Genomic DNA, 23,696 nt, shown 5'->3' with positions numbered 1-23,696 from the left:
TGAGACTCACACCTACTATACTACATTGCCTCTTTTTAGGGCTTGTATACTCTTTCATCATATACATCAGGAAATACCTCTAGATAATAAAAATAGCTCACACTTACTGACCATATATTATGTAACAAACCTTTACTAGGAGGTTTATTTGTACATTAACTTGTGAATACATGAATATGTAAGTGAAACTTCAAAATTATCTGAGCATCTACTAGGTAACAGGCACTATGCCCTCACACTAGATTCCTAATTTTCACAACTACCATGATAGATACATTTTATTACCTGTACTTTATACAAAAGCAAACTGAGGCTCAAAGAGATGGTGGAAATAGAAGTTAAAAATCAGGGTTATTTGGCTTCAGTCCCATGTTCTTTTTTACCCTCCCCAATACTAATCTTATATATTCATATCTTACAAAGAAAAATGATTCTACAGGGCTTACTACAAACAACAGCATCCTTCTGTCACTCTCTTCCATTTTCTGCTCCTTCAAAGCATCCTTTTGAATTACATAATTGATTCTTCTGATATTTATTATTTATACTGCTGTTATACCATGACCACAGGCAACAATTAAGCATGTTCCACTATTTTTGTTCTATCTCCACACAAATAGTCTAATTTTAGTTAGGTCAATATTCAGGATTTACTTTTAGAAACATTCAGTATTCATTTTTACTGCGTAACTAATCACAGTTGAGACATGTAGTTCTCAACATGACCTATTTTATTCCACAGGGTTTTCTTTTTCTTTTTTTTTTTTTTTCCTATTTGTTCATGAAAATCGCTTTGTTTAACATTTGTTCACTTTTCTTTTTTTTCTTTATATTGGGAATTAAACCCAACATGCTGGGGAAGTACTCTACCACTAAGCTACACTCCCCCCAGCCCTTTTTATGTATTATTTTAAAATTTGGAGACAGGGTCTTGCTACGTTGCCCTGTCTGACCTGGAACTTACAATCCTCCTGCTTTAGCCGCTCAAGCCGCAGGGCTTACAAGCATGTGCCGACAATGTCCAGCTTATATTTGCTCACTCTTCTACACAAAATTCACTTTCAATTGTTTTTCCATTTGTGTATATCTCCTTTTAATATGTTCAAATATATTAGGTACTCTGTCAGTTTCATCTTGAAGAAATGCCTCCCAGAGTTTTCTAACCTGCTCGAATCTAAGTGGTTTCTCTCACTGCTTCCTTTGATTCTTTAGTTTCATGATGGATGCTTTTTGGAGGGTATGAATCTATTTCATCCATTATGTTAAATACTGAGCAGCCTCTTCCAAGCTGGAAACTCATGTCCTTTAGTTCTATGAAATGCAGTTAAATTACTATTAATAATTTGTCTTCTCATTTTCCTCACTCTACTTTTCCAGAGCTCCTAGCATGAGGGTCATTGTATCTCCTGAACTGATCCTGTAATTTTCTTACCTCTTTCATTTCTTTATCTTTTTGCTCCTCTTTCTGATATGTTTTGTACTTTTCTCACAACCTGCATTGCTGTTTTATACCATCATATTTTCAATTTCAAAAGTTATTTTTATTATGAGTGTTTTTCTTTCATGCACCATGTTTAATTTCATGGATGTAATTATATTTATTATGCAGAAGTTCCATTGATAGTTGTATTTATCTGTCTGTAAGTTTTCTATCCTCTGAACAGTGTATTTTCTCCAAGTTATATTTTATCTTTTAGTTTTGGTTTCTTCATTGTAAGGTATGATCCTCAAATGTATGGTCATTACTTGTGTCTAAATAGGACTAAAAGTAGATTTTTAAAACACTACTTAGAAACTCTTATTTTCATTGCATTGATAAGGCTTCCAAACTGTAAGTTCTATGGCTGATCAATTTCTCAGGGAGGGCTCATATTCAGGTCTTTCCTTGAGGACTGGACAAATGTCCTCCAGACTCTTTGAATCATTTGCTTAGAGAGTATAAGAAATGTAGGAATTCAGAAAAAAAAAAAAAGCTAGGAGATTTTAATACTTAATGCATAAAAGTCATTAAATCCCCTTGTTCCAAATATGTATCTTGGTATCTTATAAACTCCAAGTCCAGAGATGATCTGTTTTATCCTTTCTAGAGATAAATTTCTTGTTTTATTCTAAGACTGGGGAAGAAACTAGATACTTCCTTCTCAGTTTTACTCAAATGATTTAGGATTCAGCTTTCTCCTACCAAGACACTTATACTTCCAGTTTTGTGTACATATTTTGTTTTGTCCTTCAAGGCAGGAGAGGGAGTAGAAATTAAATATACACACCAGGTATATGTTCTTTTTTTTTTTTTGGTGCTGGGGATCAAAGGCAAGCACTCTACCGACTGAGTTATCACCCCAGCCCCCCAGGTATATGTTCTTTTACTATGTTATATCTTGTTCCCCAATTTCTGATTTCCAGTATACTCTGCTCTGGATTTGGGTACCTTGGAAAGGACCCTACTGTTAGTGAGAGAGTAGTCTGCAATAGTGTTATGAACCAAAAAAGTTTTCAGTGAGGGTCCAAATGTTTATATAATACAACATGACACAAAGATATTTATTTGAAAAATAAAAAATCCATATGCTCTCTTTAAGGAGAACATAATTATTTCCGATAAGCTTTTTTTTTTTTCTGAAACACTTATTAGCTCAGAATAGAACCAAGTCCAAAGCCTGAACATATTTTCAATTTCATCTGGTTTAATCTCTCTTATAACAAGACCACAAGTCACATAATGATTTAGAGACTTCCCCCAAATCATAATGTATATAGGAAGATAAAGCTCATTATATGTATCTAAACTACTATGTTCTGTTAATTTTAGTTCTTATTTCTTGACATTTCGGTAAAATAATTAATTCAAAAGCTCAGTATTTAACTATTCAGATCTTAAATAAAATTATAACACTATTAATCCTGTGTATACTTTATACCTTATATCTGAATCTGAAGACTTCTGTCTCACTGCCAACTTTGTAATTTCTCCTTGAGACATGGTTTTATGAAGCTTTGCTTGTTCATCAACTGAAGAAAATCGCTGTGATGTCTGTAATAATTACATATACAAATACTTTAAAACCAAGTAAATACACGATAACACTATAATTAAAACTAAGGTTATAGTTATTTGAGAATTACAATTGTTATGTAAATATATAATTCATATTATTCAGAGATTTTTTTTAAAATAGTAGAACCTACTAAAACCTCTATTAAACATAATAAAGTAATAGAATTATGGAGATCTTGGGTCAATGAAAATGCTAAATAAGGTCCATGAGTTAACAAAAAATCTCATGTAGAAAGGTAAGTAAATAGTCAAAACCATTCAAAGATACATACATAAGTCCAATCACTGATAAATCTAGGAAACTAGGTATTATCTTTCAAATCTCTTTTTATTTATAACAAAAGGGTGGTAATTATTTTTATGACTTAACATACTATTATAGATTCTCATTATATCCAGAACACATAGAAGATAAGAAAACCAAAGAACCCAAGAATAAAGGATCATAATCATTACTAAGGTTCTAAACTAGAAACAATTTACAAAGCTATCAAACTGGGACCTGAATTTCAATTAGCAATTCTTGTTCCATTTGTTTTCAATGCGTTCCTCTAAAGACAATCCCATTTCGGGAGAGAATTCTTGTTACTTATTTGTTTCCTAATATTTCATTTCTCCCATAGTTATAATATCCTTTCTTTAACCTTTTGGTCTGCTTGACTACAATCTTATCAACAGAAACCATGATTATCCTGAAATGTTAAAATTTGAATGATGATACATAACAAGGGGTGGGGGGGGAGAATGAAGGAACTTTGGATGGTGTAGAGGAAAATGGGGCGGGAAGGAGTGGGGGAAGGAAAGATAGTAGACTGAGACAGACAGTATTATCCTATGTATATGTATGATTACATGAATGGTGTGAATCTACATTGTGTACAACCATAGAAATGAAAAGTTGTACTCCAATTATGTACAATGGATCAAAATGCAGCCTATAAAAATTTTAAAAAATTTTTAATTAAAAAAAAATAAAGGGCAGGGTGCTCTCACTTCTTAGAATACCAGAATACCAGCCATGGCCTGCTTCTCCCTCCCAGGAGAAGCCTGTGTTACGACCTTTAATAAAACCTGCTTTGTGTGCTTGCCAAAAAAAAAAAAAATTAATGAGCGGGTATCTGCTTCTGGACAAGATGTAGTAACAGGGCTTTGTTTTACCCTTTTGTCTGAAACACAGACAAAAAGAGAATATGAAACAGCAGTTTTTAAGACAACAGATGGGAAATATCCATTGTGAATCCTATACCTGCCCCTACTTACAGTCTTAAAATAGTTTATAGGCTGTGGTATAGAGAGGGAGAACCTTGATGAAACTTGGCAGACTCCATGAATTGAACATATGAAGGTGAGAAGTCCAAGGCCACTAAGAAAACTAGAGATAAAGAGAGTACTGGAGAGACACGCATGGAGAAAGATCTCTGGAGATCTACAAAAGGTTCCCTCTGTGTATTTAGTTGAGTACTAATCAACACTGATGTGTGTAAACAACCCAAGACCAGGGAAAGGACCACCTGAAAGGATTAAAGGTAACAGCATCTATCACTCACAAAAAGTAACAGTGCCTATCACCAAGCCAGAGTACAGGCACATGCTCATAATTCCAGTGGCTTGGGAAGTTGAGGTAGGAGGATAACAAGTTCAAAGCCAGTCTCAGCAACACAGCAAGACTCTAAGCAATTTACCAAGACCCTACCTTGAAATAAAAATTCTGGTATATATACACAATGGAATACTATTCAGTCATAAAGAAGACTAATATTATGGCATTTGCAAATAAATGGATGGAATTGGAGAATATCGTGCTAAGTGAAATAAGCCAAGCCCAAAAAACCAAAGGCCAAATGTTTTCCCTGGTAAGTGGAGAATGATATATAATGGGGGTCGGGGAGTGGGCAATAATGGGGGAACTTTAGAATATGTAGAAGGAAATGAGGGGGGGTATGAAAAATGGTGGAATGAGACAGTATTACCCTATGTACATGTATGATTACACGAATGATATGAATCTACATTGTGATACACGAATGATATGAATCTACATTGTGTACAACCATAGAAATGAAATGATGTACCCCATTTGTGTACAATGAATCAAACTGCGGTCTGTAAAAAATTAAAAGCTAAATAAAAAAATTAAAAAAAAAAAAAGGGGCTGGGGATGTGGCTCAGTAAGTTCATTTCCAGTATCCCCCTACAAAAGAATACACTCACCAAGAATAAATTGTAGTCCCTTAAAAAAATTAAACCCAAATATGATCTGAACTCTGACTCTACATGGATATGCATCCCCTGTATTCCCTGTAAACTGGTATATCATTTAAAATGACAATACAGGCTTACATTTTGCAAAATTCAAAAACGTAGGAAATTCAACATTAAACAAGTATTTCCTCAACAGATAAATTGTTCAGGGAACCAAAAAAAAAAAAAAAGTCAAGGGAAATTTACAGGTTAAGTGTGTCTTAAAAATAAGTTTTAAATGGTTTCCAGGAAACTAACAATAATGGAAGCTGCCTAAATACAAAAATAGTGGTATAATCTCCAAAAACAATAAAAAACTTAAGACAAATAAAACTGCATTATGCCTAGCAAAACACTGGAAAAAAAGACTGCACACAAACTGCAAATTACCTGTCAGCAGAAAGATAGACACATAATCCTAGCAAACTCTCTCATAATCTCACTACGAGTTTCTGCATAGTTCAAGGACAGTCTAAGAAAAACAATGCAAAAGTGGAAAGAGTAAAACTAGAAATGGGCTGAAGATTAATCTAAAATAAAAGTCAGAAAAAGATGGTTCATTCAAAGTGTGAAAACATAAAAGATTACAAGTAGATTAGAGAACTGACTTCAGGAAAAAGACTTAAAAAATAAATGGACTCAGGGAAAAACCTTTAAAAATGCACAGATATTTTTAAAGGCATTGCTTCTGGGTAAAAAGAAGGTAAATACAAAGGAAGAGGGGCATTAAGGAAATTGAGTAGTGAAGAGAAAAAGAGGGCAGAATTCAGAATCCAGCAAGTAAAAAGAAAAGCAAACCAAAAAAAAATAAAAACAAAAAAAAAAAACAAAAAACAAACAAACCCTGGAGGAAAAACAGCATTGCCCCTATTTAGTAATAGGGTAATTTTGCTAAATAAGGACAGGCTTTTCATAAAGAAAATGTACTTTGTTACACTGACAGAGGAGGAAATTCTTGAACTTATCTTGTAAAAACCAAATACACAAAATGAATATACTAAAACATAAAAAAACTATACAAACATACAAGAAAACAAATGAATATCAAATGAGAATCAAAAACAACATTGATTAGATCCCTCTCAAAACAAAAGTAAAAAAACAAGTGAAAGAAACAGTAACTCTCAGAATTAAATATTCTTGTATATATTTGAAAAATCTTTTGAATAAGAAATTAGAATTAAAAGCAGAATAGTAGAAAAAACCAAAATTAAAGATTTTGAGCAAAAAAGTAATCGAATATTCACATACTAGAAAAATAAGATACCATGTCCATCTACAACTAAAAACATTTTTTTAAAAAAACTATATGAATAAAAATAAAATAAATCCCCAACTTAAAATCTAGAAAAACAAGTAAACCAAAGAAAACATATGGAAATAAATAACAAAGATAAAGCAAAAACCAATGAAGTAGCAAATGGGGAAAAACAGACATAATAAATAAATCAAAATCCTGTTAAATCTAGAAAAAAATTAACAAAATAAATCAATAACTAGATAAAGTAAATAACAAAAATCAAATATAAATCTGAAAAGTTAGATGAAATGGATAATTTCATAAGAAAAAAAATGGTTTACCACAATTGACATTAGATAAAAAACTTTAGAAGATCAATTTTCCTAGAAGAAATAAAGAAAACTTATCAAGAAACTGTGCTACAAAAAAGCACTAATCCCAGATGGTATTTCCCAGACAGAGGAATCCACTCAGTCTTCAAAGAACAGAGTCAATGCTATAAAATGCCCCTGAATTTTTTGGGGGAATGAAATACTGGCATAAATACAAAGTGTAGTTATTCGACAGTGCAACTGCTCTTAGGGTTGCCAATCCAAACTTATTAAGAGTCTGGGTGTTCAATACCAACCTTTTTTCCACCCTGCAAGACACAGTTCAAAATTAAAAACCCAGACACCAAAATCATGTAAATAACCTCTCCTGACTTTCCTTTTTTTGAGACACTACTAAGACACAGTCAAGGCAGTTTACCCCAACTGTAATATGATAATAAACTGAGCTTTGCTTGAGCAAAAGGTTTTTCTGGCAGTCTTTTATGAAATGAATGGTACAGAGAGAAAGAAAACACCATAGATAAGGATCAGAGAATATCTCAGAGAGTAACACAGAAAACAGGAATATAAGAAATGGGAAAAGTTTCAGAGGAGTGGATAATGAGAAACTTAAGTTTTACCCTGTTGGAGGTAAAGAAGACTGAAATTCTGGAGAGCTATTTGGGAGTCATGTCTTTACAGAGTTAATTTTAAGTTTGGTTAATAGTGTAATAAACTATACAGAGAAAAGTATGTTTCCTATACTAATTTTACAGATAAGGAATAGAAATTATTTTATTAACCCACTTACCATCCATAAAACTGAGAAACTAAATAACTATCTGAAAGTCATCTTTAAAATACTGCTTAGCAGAACATGTCACTCTTCCTCAGTAAATGCGAAGTGGTAGATATAAAAATTAAATAAAAGTGGCATATAGACCCTACACAGTTACTTAAATGACAGTTGGAAGTAGGAAAATATAAAACATGGAAGTCACACAAAGGAAAGGAACAACTATCCTTGAATCACCTCCCTACACCAAGTACAACTTAAAATTAATCAACAAATTCAAGATGTAATGTTTATCAAATCCCCTTCAGGTAATTCATTTGTGAGTGTCCATATCCCATTAGACCAATTACTTGACAACTGGAAAAGTCAGATGGTAATTTCTGCTAGGACTTAGTGACATATTTCTTAGCAAATATCACTGATAATATCACTTAATAATCCAGGGGGAAAAGTTCAGTTTTTAAAATTCCACGTGCCCTCCAAAATCAAATCCCTTTAAAAACATCTGGATTTTTTACAGTAGACCCCACTTAGAAACAAGAAGTTTTCATCTTCATAATATCAGATAATGTTAGAGCAAGGCATATTTTCAAGACAAACAGAGAAACACATTTTAAAATTGTTCCTATCCTCCCCACCCTAATAAGTATCTGTTAGCATATACTAGAAAGCAAAGCTTTTTCATGCAAATGTCCACCAGAAACAAGCACCATTGCCTGTTCCTAAAATAGCTAGTGACAAAAGAAGACAGTGAGAAAGCTGGAGAGATGACAAACACACTGTGCAAGGTGCGCTACAACTACTGGCATGCAGTGACCATCAAGCAGGTGATCAGACACTATAACACCAAAGGAGCTGAATGCTCCAAGCAGAAAGCCCAACTTTCTGGTTCATCTCAGCAAGAGTTCCCAGTATGAAAGAATTCCACTACCAAAAAGACTAGAGGTTGTTACAAAGGAAACCCCAGGAACAAAACAGCAGGTATAAATGCTAAGTTCTTCCACGAATCTACGTAAGCGACCTAAAACAGCATTTTTAATAAAATTAGTTTGTTCTAATATAAAATTTCATATTTACTAATCATAACCAAGACTTTCATTATTTATAACTCAAAAATAGGAATTGTTTGATACTACACTGAAGACATGTTATCTCTAATCGTATATATTAACAGATAATACAAACTGTTTGCAACTTCTACAATCCTATAGTTTGGCTCAAGTTAATGACATCTGTTTAATCAAGAAACGTGTCCTACATTCTTCTGTTTTCACTTATTGTTTTTTTCCTCAAAGAACATCAACATTATCAAGAAAAAGCGGGGAACACTGCCCACAAAAAACAATGAGGTTATTTTGGAAATTAGGAAAAATACTAGTTATCTGGGTCTTCAACACAATTCTAACAGCTTAAAACAATTAAACTAAAATCTTTAATAATTCAAAAATTGTAAAATTTTCTCCCACAATAAGCAGACATTAAAGAAGAATAGTGCACAGCCAACTCATAGATACGCATGGAAATAAAAACATACTTGTCAAACCATAAATGCACTCCTAATTTTGGTTGAGATTATGATAAAGTTAAATATTAAAACACAACTCCAATGTTACAATTTATGATTAATATAAATTTATACTACACAGAGCTTTCTATTTGATTGGGTTGGTTCAGGGAGACACATTTTGCTTACTGGAGTTTTAAAAAGTCATGCTTATTTTCATTACTAAAAAATGGGAGGGAGGTACCAAGTTTAAAGGCTTAAAAAAAAAGTATCAAACAACAAAAAATAAATTTAAAAGTGAACAATATTTCAGTTAAAATCTACTTAATTATTTTAATAGATAACCTATTCCCTACACCAGGATCAATAAACTATGACCAGCAGGTCAAACATAACCCACTGCCTGTTTCTGTAGTTTCATTAGAATACTGATTTTCTTGGCTGCTTTCACACTACAGTAGCCAAATCAAGTAACTACAGAGTCTCTACAATCTACAAATTCTAAAATATTTATTATCTGGCCTCTGACAGAAAAAAAAAATTCAAGGATATAAAAAATTCAAGATATAACATCAAAAAATTTTACATCAGTACTAATTTAAATAACCTTAATTTTGCTTGATTTATGATTTGATTATGTACTGTTAAAATGCCCCTTTATTTGAGTAGTATTAAGTTAAGACTTAGCTACACAGTTGCTGTGTTCACTGAAGTTTCCCATGTACAAACCAATAAAAGGAAAGAAGCTGTGAAGATTAGCTTTAGATTAGCAAAGACTATTCCCAATAGATTTGCTTGCTATCTACTTTTTTTTATATTGCTGTAAATTTACCATTTCGGAGTCACTGTGAGAGGCCTGACCCAGGCTGGATGCAGGCCCTAGCTCAGAGTGAGAAGCTTGGTCAAGGGAGAGAAGGGGCTCAATAATGTCATCGTAATCATCTTCCTCTGTATCCCCCTCCCCATCGGCAAAAGTACCTCTAGTCAAGAAATCGGAGCGCGTCCGCGCCATTCGAGCTTTCTTTTTATGGGCCGGTCTGGCAACCTGCTTGACCAAATGATAAAACAAATAACACAACAATGTTTTGTTTTGTTCTGTTTTGGAAATGATGCCAATGAAAGAGGGTTCATGAATTTCTTGAAATATCCCTCCACCCCAATGCCCTTTCCATTAATAGAAATAACAGAGATGACCAAAAGAAATCCAAATATGTTACTCTCGACCAAGAATAAAAATGGAAACTAAATTTATGTTGTTGTTCTACATAGCCAAGTAAATCATCCTCTACTACCATAATATCACACCAAAGTCATCTGAATAAACTGCAATTTTTCTTAGCAAATTCCTTTTTTTTGTAAATATAATCTAAGTGTTAAGCCACCATCTTTTCCTGGAGTACACCTTCCTAATTGTTAACAAGTTTAGCTCACACCTTCTTTCTCTAAAACACACTGGGAGTAAATAAAGAGATAAGGTACTCTATCTACAAGAACAGTAACTTCCAGAATAACATGCAACTACTTCACATACAAAGATACTTGCCTCTTGTTGGCCTGGCCCAACTAACTTCACAGGTTTCAAAGCTGGTTCATCTTGTTTAGGGATTTGAGGATTTCTTTTGTTTAAGGCTTCCTTGTTTACACTTTAAATAAAACAAAAGGATTACATTTCAATTCTTAGCAGATATCCCATGGAAGTAGTCTTAAAATTCAGCACAAATTATAAATCAAAGAATTCTAGCAAATTCTAAAAATATTTTCATATCTTAGTCAATCCCCAAAATAAAAACTCAGATTTTTTCTGTTTACCTTATCAATACTATTATCAAGAGTCTACATGTATGACAGGATTCCTAGAGTCTCTGCCATGATAATCACTGGGTATACTCCACTATGGTGACATTATGTTTAAGGAGAGTTTAGTTCAAAACCTTAAGTGAAACTGATAAGAAAATACCAAATTCCCCTAATCTTTGGGATACTAGTCTTAGAAGGGGCCTTTTCATCTAATCATTATGAAATACCTGATAAGCCAGTGTTAATACTGGCTTTTTAAAATACTGAAGATGGCTCCTAATGGCTAGATAATTCTCTTCCTGAAATCTTTCTCTGTAGCTTTCATCTACTGACTCAGTTTTAAAACTTGAGGATATACAGAATAACAACAAGACTGTCAGGATAAGAAACTGTTAACAAACTAAAGGAAGAATGTTCCAAACAATTCAGATGTTATAGTGTTGGCTTGTAAAATTTAATATGCTTGAGTAACTATATGATGTGTATCATTAAGTTCTGTGTAGAAATGGATGTCAGGATCTGAAAAGAACATATGCTTTCATTGTCTCAATGATATTAATTCAGTCCCATGAGTCTTAAAATTTATCAACAACATATTGCTAAACTCACCTTAGGAGGACTATATTAATATAAGCTTCTTAAGAATCATATCCTACCTCTTAACATAGAACTGTTTGAAAATACAAGTTGACAGGTTAATGGCTCTTCTATTCAAAATCTTTAACTTTTTTTGTTGATTTTTTTGTTGTTGTTGTTGTTTTATTTGTTTGTTTGTTTTTTGGTACTTGGGGATTGAACCCAGGGAGCTTTACCTTTGAGTTACATCCCCAGACCTTTTTAGTTTATATTTTGAGACAGAGTCTTGCTAAGTAGCTTGGGACCTTGCTAAATTGCTGAGGTTGGCCTGGAACTTGCAATCCTCCTGCCTCAGTCTCCTATTATTTAACTTTTATAAATGAAGTCTAGGCTCCTTTGCTCCTAAGTAACAATCCTTAAATAAACACAGATGGCAATCTTTACTACCTAAAAGTTTCTCAGAGATCTCCTTTTCTGACCAGTGTATGATCAAGCCAAACAATTTTAAGTTTTAGTTCCTAAAGGATTCCCTTATGACCGTGAAAATTTCTCTTGCCACAGCTAACCCTACTTACCTGCTTCCAAAGAGAAAGAAAACAATTAATAGGATCTTTATCGTCCAAAGTAACTTAAAACTCCTGGAATTTTCATTAGATATCCCCAAGATTTCTTTTCTTATCCCTCATTAAAAAGATGAAGACCACTATGTAGCTATCACTATTATGGTATAAAAAGAACACTAACCTAGCACCACTTCCTAATCATGAGACCCAATGCTGATACTTTCATGTAAACAATCTAATATATAATCATTTGAAGATAAGTAGATCATTAATATGGTAAACAAACTAGATCAAATACACTTAAGACTATATTATCTTAGAAAAATGTAAAAGGGATAATTCACCAGGATGATTAATGTTTTTTGAGTCTACAATTAAGTCTTTACAAAACAAATTCATAGATCCAGTAGCTTTATGTTCAAGTCTATACACATACATAGAAATGACATATCATGTTATAATCAGAATGATAGGAAATGTCTTTTTAACACAGTTTTCCTGGCATATGTGCTAAACCAGAGCCTTTGAACATCTATACAATCTCTAGGCTCATGTGCAGGAATGTAACTTCAAGTTGTCAAGTTAAAAATGCATTTCATAATATGCGGAGACCCTTAGTAGAAAAATAAAATATCAATTGTCATTGCCCATATTGATAAGGGTTTCTATAAAATTTTATGCAATTTTAAAGGCTGTGAAAGATTTAAATACTTAGACTACAATAGGAGAGAAAAAGGTATTTTCATTGCTATTATGAAATTTAATTGTTTTAGCCCTAAGATACAGCCTTCCTTTCATCAGTGATAATATCCTACAAAAACTGAAAGAACGCATTGTACACAAAGACTCAATATGAATATCTTAAATTTTATTGCCTTTATGTGCCCCTTCAAAAATATTTTTCTGGGCTAGAGGATGTAGATCAGTATGTTGATTATTTGCCTAGCATGCAGAAGGTACTGGGTTCCATACCCAGTATTGAAAAACAAGAAGAAAAAGAGATTTTCTCATAACAACCACCAGCTTTAAAAATATCTTAAGGAACTTTCATTTACATAAGGTTTCTAATATAGTTCAACTCTTAGAAGCAGGAAGAATGGTGGTTGCCAGGGGCTAAGGAGAGGGGAAAAAGTGAGTTGTTCAATGGGTATAGTTTTAGTTTTATAAGAAGGAAATGTTCTAGGGTTCTATTACATAACAAAGGGTATATAGTTAACATAACTGTACTGTACACTTAAGGATGGTAAAGATGGTAATTTTATGCAATATGTTTGTCACAAAAAAACAGCTGGACAGCTAAGCTTCATATCTCTAGCGCAACCAGCATTTGCTGAATGCCTACTCTTGTTTATAAACACTATACTCACTTTCACACAAATGCTTTTTCACTTACTTGGGAAGAATGATAAACTCTGCTATCAAGGATTCCTAGGGTAAAACTACATTCAATTTCAGGTAGTGAATATAATCAACAATAAGGGAATGTTTTTACAAAAAGAAAATGGCTAATTTGAGCAGCACCCACACCAAAAGGTAACGTGGCACACCTATAATTAGGGATGCAGCATATGTGAGGGCCCTTGGTTTAATCCACAGTATGGAAGACAAGAAACAAACATGGCACCTTAATAATAAGAACTTTTCACCTTATACAAATAAATAAACATTTCACTTACAGAGGAGTACTCATATTGTCCTTTGGTGTGAAGAAAATGGCCTTTGTACTCCCCTCTCTGGAAGGATCATCAGATTTGTAGCTGTAAGACTGAAATGGCCTAAGGTGTTCTCTTTTTGAAATGCGATTATTAGAGAGTTTATGGGTTATACTTTGCTGGGTGCCCATTCTTTCTGTCTTGGATAATTCCCTGACAGTATTAGACTGGCATGGGTTTCCTTTTCTTTCAAAGAACAGGGTGACAGGTCGGTCCCTCACTGGCAATTGAGCAAAGGGACTGTCTTTTGGGGCAAGAGCTGTATCTTTTATAGTGGCTAGTGATGGGGACTCTAGTACACTGGGTTCTTCCTTATTTGGAGTATTTAGGATGAAGAGAGATGATGGCCTCTCTATTCTTTGCTTTGGTGGACAGAAAGATGGTGCCAGGAAAGACTCCCCAGTTCTTGGCTTTTCAATTTTCTTGAAAACTTTATGCTCCTTCTCTAAAATATCTGTCTGCTGATGAATCTGTTCCATCATCTGTTTTTCATTCTGCTGCTGTAACTGCTTTTGTCTTTCTTCCTTCTCTGTGTTTAGCTTTTCTAACTTCTTAAGCACAGTATTAGAAGAATCTGTATTAAAAGAAGGAACCACTTTATCTTCTGAGAAATGATACTTTCTGGCATCCCTGTTGATATCCAAAGAAAGAGCTGCCCCCAGTGTGTCTTCACTTTCTGATAGTTTTTTTCTTTGGATACTTGTGTCTACTTGGGAACTTGCTTTCAGGGGGTCTTGATGGGGAATATAAAAAAATGTGGGCAGACTATTTGATAAAAAAGAGTCTCTCAGTTGTGGTTTACAGGTAATAGGTTCAGAACTGCACACAGGCTTTTCCTTCACAGTCCCGTTCTTCAAACACTCTGAGTCAGAGGATGCTCCCTTTTGAATCAATGCATAGTTTGTCTCACTTGAGGCACTGAAGGCATTGTCCTGGGAATCAAATTTTGGACTGCTAGATGTCTTAGGTGATGGAAACTTCAAATCGCCTTCATCCAAAATTATGGATGCTAGTTTACTCTTTTGGCTTTCCTCACAATTCAGAAGTTCTAAACTTCCTTGAGAGCTTTCACTATCAGGTGTACCCTGTGGAGATTGAAGGCCTTCAGGCATAAGTTCTGTAGACCATCTGCGTTCCTCTGAAGGTGACATACCACCAAGAGAACGAACTTTAAGCAATTCTAAGCTAAATATAGCTTGCTCTAGTTCTCTCATTCTCCGGCTTTCTCTTTTGGCCCGGACTACTTTCTTCTGATGGAGATCCTCCAAGGACTTCGGCCTTTCTCTTACAATCACATCTTCCTTCAAGTCCACACCACTTTGGCTTCGGGCTCTCTCCTGCCACTTCTCTGGAGACTCTTTTGAGCAGTCCACTGAACTTTCACGGCTAATTCGATTACTCTCTATTCCAGATTTACCTTCCTCTATGGCTTTCTCTCTGTTGTCAAAGGAACAATCCTCCCATTCTGAAGGATCTGAACCCTCTATTTCCAGAGCTCTATATGCCTTGATATTCACCATTCCAAGTTCTAGCTGTGCTTCCTTTATCCTTTGTTCTTTTAAAGCTTTAAATCTATGTAAAAACAGACAAAATGGGTTACAGATATCTTTTGGTTACCATTGAAGAGAATTTTTTAAAAAAATGGAAAGTCACAAAATTTTCTTTGTTTTTCTTTCTTTCTTTTCTTTTTGCGATGCTATGCTATGTTTGAGGTTGTCCTCAAACTACAGGTTCAAGAGCTCCTACTGCCTCAGCCTCCTGAGTAGTTGGAAACATGGCATGTGCCACTTGGACCCAGTTTTAAAATTTTCTTCTCATAAGATCTAAGTATTGGGCTGGGTAATATAGCTCAGTTGGTAGAGTGCTTGCCTCATGTGCACAAGGACCTGGGTTCAAACCCTAGCACCACACACAAAAAAAAAGACTTAAGTTATTTCTTAAACTAACCAGATCATACCATTTCATATTCTCCTATTTCCATGAATCAGATGGTATCTTCAATATGTGTATTATTCCTAACTGGGCATTCTAGACAAAATGTAAACTAACTCAGAAGTAAAGCTATTGGAGGGGTTGTTGGGGATGTGACTTGGCAGTAGAGCAGTTGTCTAGCATACACAAGGCCCTGAGTTAGATTCCTAGCACTACAAAAACAAAAAATAACACGCACACAAAAAAGAAAAAGCATACTCTCATTTTAATATCCTTACTTTAACCTAAACTTTAAATATGAAATTGTTCCTGAAGAAAAAGAGTTGCATAATGTCAATTTTATAAGATTAACTTAATGTAAAATTTAATTCTTAGCAGTTTTAACCATGTAAGTTTTCAACCAATTTAATTCAATAAAGACTTATTTAACTTCTATTATAGACCAGATTTTAATGCAGGTTAAAACTAGTATGGGTATCATAGCCTAAATATAAATATGTACTACAGACAACAAATAGTAATACAAGTGTTAAAGCAGAGGTATAAACAAAGTACTGAGGAAGAGAGAGTGAGCAATTATTATGGTAACAGAGATTACCTTTGTCTTGCTCTGAATCCTCTACATGTTGACTGCAAAAGGATAATTTTTTTCTTCTGTTCTTGGTACCTTTTACTTTCCCTGTAGCCTTTCCATCTTGCCTGTATGCAAGTAGCAGCCATATGCCTGCGCCTATAAATCTCCCTCCATTTCTGTTGGATGATTAGGACTGCAGCCCGAAGCTCCAAGTACCGTTGCCTCTCTAAGTGAGCACGCCAGGAAGCTTGGAGAAGAGTGGCTGCCCTAGCCATTACAAAAGCATCCTTCCGCACAGCTACATCTCTGACTTGCTTCTGATTCAGGTAATTCCTCCAGAATTGCTGGGGGAAAACAAGGAAGGGGAAAAGGAGAGATTTGTTAAGTCAATTAAAAGTTAAGTGGCTAAGAAACTGAATTTTGGGTGATTAAAAGTAAGTTTTCTTGGGGCTGGGGAGATAGCTCAGTTGGAAGAGTGCTTGCCTTGTAAGCACAAGGCCCTGGGTTTGATCCCCAGCACAAAAAAAAAAAAGTTTTCTTTCCCACATATGCTTGACTAAAACATAAGGCAAAATAACATAACTTTGACAAAGTTAATTATAGAATTTAAGTTTCTGGATGCTTTCATGCCTTTAGATTTTTTTTTTTATATATTTTTTAAGTCACAGATGGACCCAAAACCTTTATTTTATTTATATTTTTATGTGGTGCTGAGGATCAAACCCAATACCTCACTTGTGCTAGGTGAACACTCTACCACTGAGCCACAATCCCAGTCCCTGTAAATTACTTTTAATAAATTATGTCATATTCTTTTGATATAGTTTGTCCAAATAACATTAACAGGTTTAAAATAACTAAATATGAAGGTAATTATAAGATTTTCATGAACAAATAGAAAACATCTTTTGAAGACCCAATGTTATAAAACAACAGGAAGGATAATAAAAACAGTGAAGTGTGAAATAAGGTACTTATCATTCCAAATAAGTGCCTAGCAACAATATGCACAAAACTCAGAAATATCACTCAGAAAACTATTAAATAACTATACCAACAAAAATTAAGGTTCATAACTCCTTTGCCCTTGCTTATACTTCAAAAGATAATATATTACAATTTATTCAAATTAATTTAAATTCAAGGGTTGGGGTTGTAACTCAGTGGTAGCAGACTTGTCTAGCATGCATGAGACCCTAGGTTCAATCCTTGGCACCATATAAAAATAAAGGTATTGGGTCCATCTAAAATTTAAAAATTTTTTAAAAATTTAAATTCAACACAATAAACATTAGTAGTCCACTGTTATACACCGGTAAGTCTGTTGGGTGCTATGGACATTTTGATAATGAGGAGGACACAGTCTCATCTCTGAAGTTTATATTATAATTTAAATGTTTCATAGTAAAATCATTATGGTTACAAAATAAAGGCAAAATAAATCTATCAATCTCAAGCAGAAAATTCTCTGCTTCTCACCTGAATAATAATGGATGACTGTTTCAGATGGAGGAAATGCTGTCTACACAACAAGACCCTGAACCATCGCTGCAACAATATGATTCTGCGGAGTACCTCTTGGTGAAGCAGATCTTGTAAGTGCTGTCGTCCTTGCTCCTTTAGGAAGACCTACCGAAGGAGAAAGGGAATATAACTTAAGAAGAAATGAAAAAAAAAATTATTTCATGAATTATATTTCTGTGGTAAGTTTTCAGAGAAGAAGAAATATAATAGCAGATCTGTAAATGAAGTACCAATAAACACTTCTATCAATTGATCAAGTAGTCATTCTCAAATTGAAAAAAATATGGGAGATAAATATTGGTGAACAAGTGTGCAAAAATTTCAATGGCAGAGATTGATAGACTATTCTTGAAAAAAATTACTGTCAAAATGAATCAAAGTACTGATAATTTGTCATATTTTTCAAGGGTGTTGGGGGAGGTGAGAACAACAGATTATGAAATCATGAAACTTGATCGTAACATGAATAAGCCAATGATAAATCTATGCGAAATCCAACATGCATTAAAAAGGCTGCTTATTCCTCAGAATCAGTTTATTTATTTATTCTTTTATTCCACTAATGAATTTTTATGGATTCAGATGTATACAAAGATAAATCAGATATATCCCTTTAGAAATAAGATTTGCACTTCAGGGTTAGGGATATAGCTCAGTTGTAGAGTGCTTACATTGCAAGCACAAGGTCCTGCGTTCAAATCCCAGCACTAGGGAAAAAAAAAAAAAAAAAAGATCTGCACTTCACTTTTAAGGGCAGATATATATCATATGCCCAAAGAAGAAAACAGTAGCTAATAAAGGCTAAAGACAGAAAATCTCACCTCAGCAACACAAGGACTTGGAAATAAAAGAATGCGCAGGAAACAATGGAAAATTAATCTTCACAAACAGGATAATAAATTGTATGAAGCTGAAATATGGAGGTCCTTAAATGAGAGAAAGATGTCTAAATTTCATTAGGAGGTTGTCAGGAGATCATTATTGAGCAGGAGGCCAACATAAAGAAGTATATTAAGGTGATTTTTATATTATGGGCAGAAAAAGTTAAATGGAATGACTAAAACAGACTAGAAGCAGATGAGAAGCTGCTTATTATAAAAGTAATGCAGATGAAAAGAACTAAGGAACAAAAAGAAGATGAAAGCAGTAGAGATGGAGAAATAGGGAAAGATGTGAGAATCATTTGTAAGGAAAAATTTAAAAAGACAAAAATCCCAGAACTTTGTAAAAGGATTAAATTGAAGGGTAAGCCAAAGATGACCACTGTATGTTTTCTAGTCTGAGAAACTGGAAAATGAATGAAAAAGAAAATAGATGATATTTTGAAGGCAGTAAAGAATTCTGGATAAGGTTACTTTGGGGAAGTTGAGTGGGTGATTACAGTGGAATGTCCAGTCAGAGATGGTTCAAATTACAGTTAAAATTACAGTTAGAATTACAGTTATCATCCTGAAGCTGTATCATTAATACCAACTTCATTATCTAAAAACTGTAATATCTGGTATGCTATTTTATAAAAATTTATGTAAAAATATAATTAAAGTTTGCATTATTAAAATACAAAAATGCACTCAGTTTTGACACACTATATATGTTATATTTACCATGGTTTTTCCAACTTGATAATTATCTGGATTAAGATTTATTTTCCTAACGAAATCCTGAATGTTCAATTTGGATGGAATAGTGTTTCGGGGAAGAAGAACATGGAAGTGGCTCACAAAGTCCTGAAAAGTAGAAAGAAAATGTTGTAAAATCACAAGAGAATTATATGTAAAAAAGATGCTAAAATAGCTCATTATTCCTTTATTATTACTTTTCTTTTAAATAGAGTGAAACCAAAAAGAAAATAAATAAGGCATTTGTTAAGTCGAAGTATTATAAAGGGGTAAAATATTGAGTTCTACATGTTCCATAATCAAAAACAAAAATGAAGAAGAAGGGCAGAAGCTACTTATCTTGTTTGGAAAAAGCTGTACTAAAGACAAAAGAAATAGATGTGTACATTTGTGATAGTTTCCTAATTGAAGAAAATCCTGCTGAGTAAATTTAGAGAAAGCCAAATGGAAACTTTTCTTTGGACTAGATAATTCTGATTGAACCATTTCAATTACTAGAGACATTAGTATTAAGATATCAGTATGAAGATGTTAAGAATAAACATTATCATCAAACATTCTGATTAAATGAGAGTAATCAAATACTAGATTCTAGTACAACACAAACTTAAAGTGATTGCTGGCATTCAACAAAGTGAGAACTCTTTAACCCTTTTAAATTCTGCATACAAAAAGCAGACTGGAAAGAGAAAATTAAGGAAAATAGACAAGTGATCTCCAAATAAATAAGCAGCAAGAAATGTGGGAATAATTTGCTTGATGTGAATATATATTTAAATATTATTATAGTAGCATAACCTGGAAAGAATATTTGGAGCTGTATCCTGACTGGCGAATGCGAACTGTTTCTAGCATCCCAGTGTAACGGAGCTGTCGAAGTACCAAGGCATCATTGAATCTTAAAGGCAGCTAAAAAATACAAATAGAAAAAAATATTAACCCAGAACAGCAAATTTCCAAATTAATATCCATTTTACAGACATGGCTAACATTTTTAAATCTAGGAATTGAATGGGGGCTGTCTGGTTCAGATATAGTTAAGGTGATAGGACAAGTTCCCTACCCAGTTGGTAGCTTCAAAAAAGTCCTGACTGGTCCTTAGAAAATAGAATACAAGTGTCTAGGTATCTCTGTTTATGAATGTAGAAGACCTTAAAAGTTCCATAGGAATGTACTCACCCAGAGAGACCTCAGTCTAGCTACTACAAAATCTGTAACAAGATTAATCTACATTTACATAGTCAGAGTTGTTTAATTTTTGTATTTCATTATGATTTTATCTATAACATCACTAAGAAACCAACTGACCCACCCCCATTCAGTTGCTTGTTAACTGAGTGCCAACAGATTTCTTCTTCTAATAGAAAGTGAAGACTAATTTATTTCCTAATACTTCATGCTGATGACACTGGTATAAAATATTGAAAATTTAAAAAAAATTCTTGGAAGCCCCTCACAACAAATTTCTTCATTATATGAGCACCAATAGGGAAGAGAGACTAATGGAAGGTGCTATTCAACATCTTATCACGAGTAGATATCTCACTAGGCAAGTTTTTAGACATTCAAAAGAAGCTTTCTTTGGAGCTTCTGATATATTCCCTGTTCTCTAAATACTGTCTTCAGTGATCCTCTAAGGCAATCCCAAATATTTTCCCTTGCAGCTAGGTGGAACATACCAGCTCTCAAGGAAACAAAATATCTGAAATCAAATGACCAATTTATGTTAAATAATAATAGTTAAGATTATTTAGTACTTATTCTGTGACCTAAAATACTTCATTAATTGAACTACGTATAGCAGGGTCTAAATTAACTAATGGAACTCAAACTTGTATTTAACCCTAAATAAAAGTTTCCATCTTGGTCACTATAAAAGAATAGCTAACATTTAGGCAGGAAATTAAGGCAGGAAGTTAAGCACTTCATAGATAGGAATTATATATGTACTCACAAAGCACTGTGAGGTTAGTCCTATAAGTATACTATTACCCAATGAAAACATTTTAGCCACAGAATAATGAAATAATTTGTCTAAGGTTAAAAAGTTTTTAAATAACAGAGTTGCAGATTGCTTCTTAAAACTTAAGAAAGTTGCTAGGATGCAGGCATACACTTGCAATCCCAGCAACTTAGGAGTCCCAGGCAGGAGTACTATAAATTCAAGGAGAGCCACAGCAACTTAGCAAGGTCCTGTCTGAAAACAAAAAATAAAAAGGGCTGGGGTTGTGTCTCAGTGGTTAAGCACCCCTGGGTTCAATTCTCACTACCAAATAAATAAATAAATACTTTAGAAAGCTGAATACAATTCCTACTATATTTTAGCTATTTAGGCTGGGAACTAATTTTTTCCTATGAAGAGCACAAATAAAGATGACAAATATTTTACACTTACTATGTTTTGAAAAGCTCTAGTTAAGGGAACTGTCACAGGAAAAAAAAAAAAAAGGAATCAAGAATGTCTTGGTATCTTCCCTAAGTGATAGGGATAAGAATCCCTAAATTAAAAAAAAAAAAAAATTCTAAGAAAACTGTCATAGAAAAGAGAAAGGAATAAAGAATATCTACAGTATCTTTCCTAGGTTACAGGGAAAAAATCTCCAAACAAGAAAACTGCTAAGCAATTTTTTAAAAAGAGGTATCGCATATATTCAAACGAGAGATTAGTTTTTATAGTTACAAAAGTTTCAAAGAAAAATCTTTTTTTTTCTGATGGAATTTCAAGATGTATTTGCTTCTCAAACTCTAGGAGATACTAAATCAAACGCATGAAAACAACTTGTATACAGTAAGTATAGAAACTGGAAGACTAACCACAGAAAATATTTATGAAACATTCTTATCCTCATAAATATTATAGATAGCTCCTCCCTCTATTTATTCTCTTTAAAAGAATTAAATCTTGAAGTAACTGAGTTACATGTAATCATTTATAGGACATTTTTACCTTTTCAGCATTAGAGCGAATGCATTTTACAAAATATGGTTCTGCTTGACCAAGTGTCTCCATTAGCTTGCTTAAGGATGCCTGCAAAAGCAATATATTTAGCATACACTCTCATTCCAAATTGACAACAAATGATCATAAATGTAAATAATAATATTGACAAAATATGAAAAAACTTTCTATGCATTCCTAGAAAGGGGTATGTTTCGGGAAAACAAATTGTGTATATTCCCATTCTGGTTAAATGAAGAACAAAAGAGGATATGGATAGTAGTTGAAGAATAATCTAAGTATAGAATACTTTTTTTCGCTATTCTTCGCATTTCACTAAAAAACCTTATTTAAACTATTACTGCCTTCTTTTTTTTTTTCTTTTTTCCAAACTCATGCCTTCTTCAAGAACTTTTAAAATCACCCAGGAGGGTTCCAGAAAGGTAGTAATGCCTTGCTTTAATTTTCATTAATGCGTGCACAGTACACAGGGATGTCCTCTTTTTCATTCCTGATAATAGTAATTTGTACCTTCTCTTTTTTTCTGATCAGTATGGTTAAAAGTTCACCAATTTCCTAACCAGTTCAAAGAAGCAGTTTTTTTTTCATTGATTTTTCTCTATTATTTTTCTATGTTCAATTTCAATGAATTCTACTGTTATCTTTATTATTTCCTTCTTTCCCTGTCTTTAAGTTTGACTTTCTTATTGTTTTATTATGGTAAGTTTAGATTATTGAATTAAGACCTAGCTGCTTTTCTAATAAAAACATTCAATGCTATCAATTAACCTTGAAGTACTGCCTTAGCTGTAATGCACAAACTTTGATATTTCATTCCATTTAAAATATTTCTAATTTTTTCCTGTTTTATGTATTATTTTGTCTGGCTTTTGTCTTCCAACTAGTTGGTGATTGTTACTTTTCTTTGATTTTTAGTTAAATTCCATCATAATCAAATAAAAACATTTTATATGATTTTAACTTATTATATTTGTTAAGATTTGTTTTCTAGCGTAGCTCATGACCTATACTGACAAGAGTTCCATAGGCACTTACATGAATTAATATTCTGTAGTTGTTTGTTGGCTGAAATCAAGAAGGTTAATAGTGTTGTTCAGGTCTTTAAAATCCTTCCTAATTGTCTTCTTACTGTGGTTCTTTGAACTGATTAGAATATTGGTAAGAATTATCCTACAAGTGATTGATGTTATTTTCTTTTTTCCCCCCATATTTGTTTCTTTTCTGAATTTTATTATTAAATGATTTTAAATTTACTACTTCTGTGCTAAAAGAATGTTAATCTCATCTATTTTA

The 23,696-nt window shown here is 33.3% G+C and overlaps 1 protein-coding gene across 1 annotated transcript in view; it reads right to left on the bottom strand.

Moving 5' to 3' along the window:
- Myo9a (myosin IXA) overlaps positions 1 to 23,696 on the bottom strand; it is a 251,023-nt gene that overhangs the window by 39,570 nt on the left and 187,757 nt on the right. Inside the window, exons 20-28 of the mRNA XM_047539276.1 lie at positions 22,392 to 22,472; positions 20,243 to 20,353; positions 19,430 to 19,552; positions 17,781 to 17,930; positions 16,326 to 16,645; positions 13,760 to 15,367; positions 10,691 to 10,790; positions 9,980 to 10,192; positions 2,919 to 3,031 (exon numbers count right to left, since the gene is read on the bottom strand). Of these exons, the coding sequence (XP_047395232.1) occupies positions 2,919 to 3,031; positions 9,980 to 10,192; positions 10,691 to 10,790; positions 13,760 to 15,367; positions 16,326 to 16,645; positions 17,781 to 17,930; positions 19,430 to 19,552; positions 20,243 to 20,353; positions 22,392 to 22,472 (2,819 nt within the window). The remainder of the gene's footprint in view (positions 1 to 2,918; positions 3,032 to 9,979; positions 10,193 to 10,690; positions 10,791 to 13,759; positions 15,368 to 16,325; positions 16,646 to 17,780; positions 17,931 to 19,429; positions 19,553 to 20,242; positions 20,354 to 22,391; positions 22,473 to 23,696) is intronic.

Source organism: Sciurus carolinensis, chromosome 2 (assembly GCF_902686445.1).
Source record: "Sciurus carolinensis chromosome 2, mSciCar1.2, whole genome shotgun sequence".
Classification (NCBI taxonomy): Eukaryota; Metazoa; Chordata; class Mammalia; order Rodentia; family Sciuridae; genus Sciurus; species Sciurus carolinensis.
This window is presented reverse-complemented; position numbering and strand designations above follow the sequence as displayed.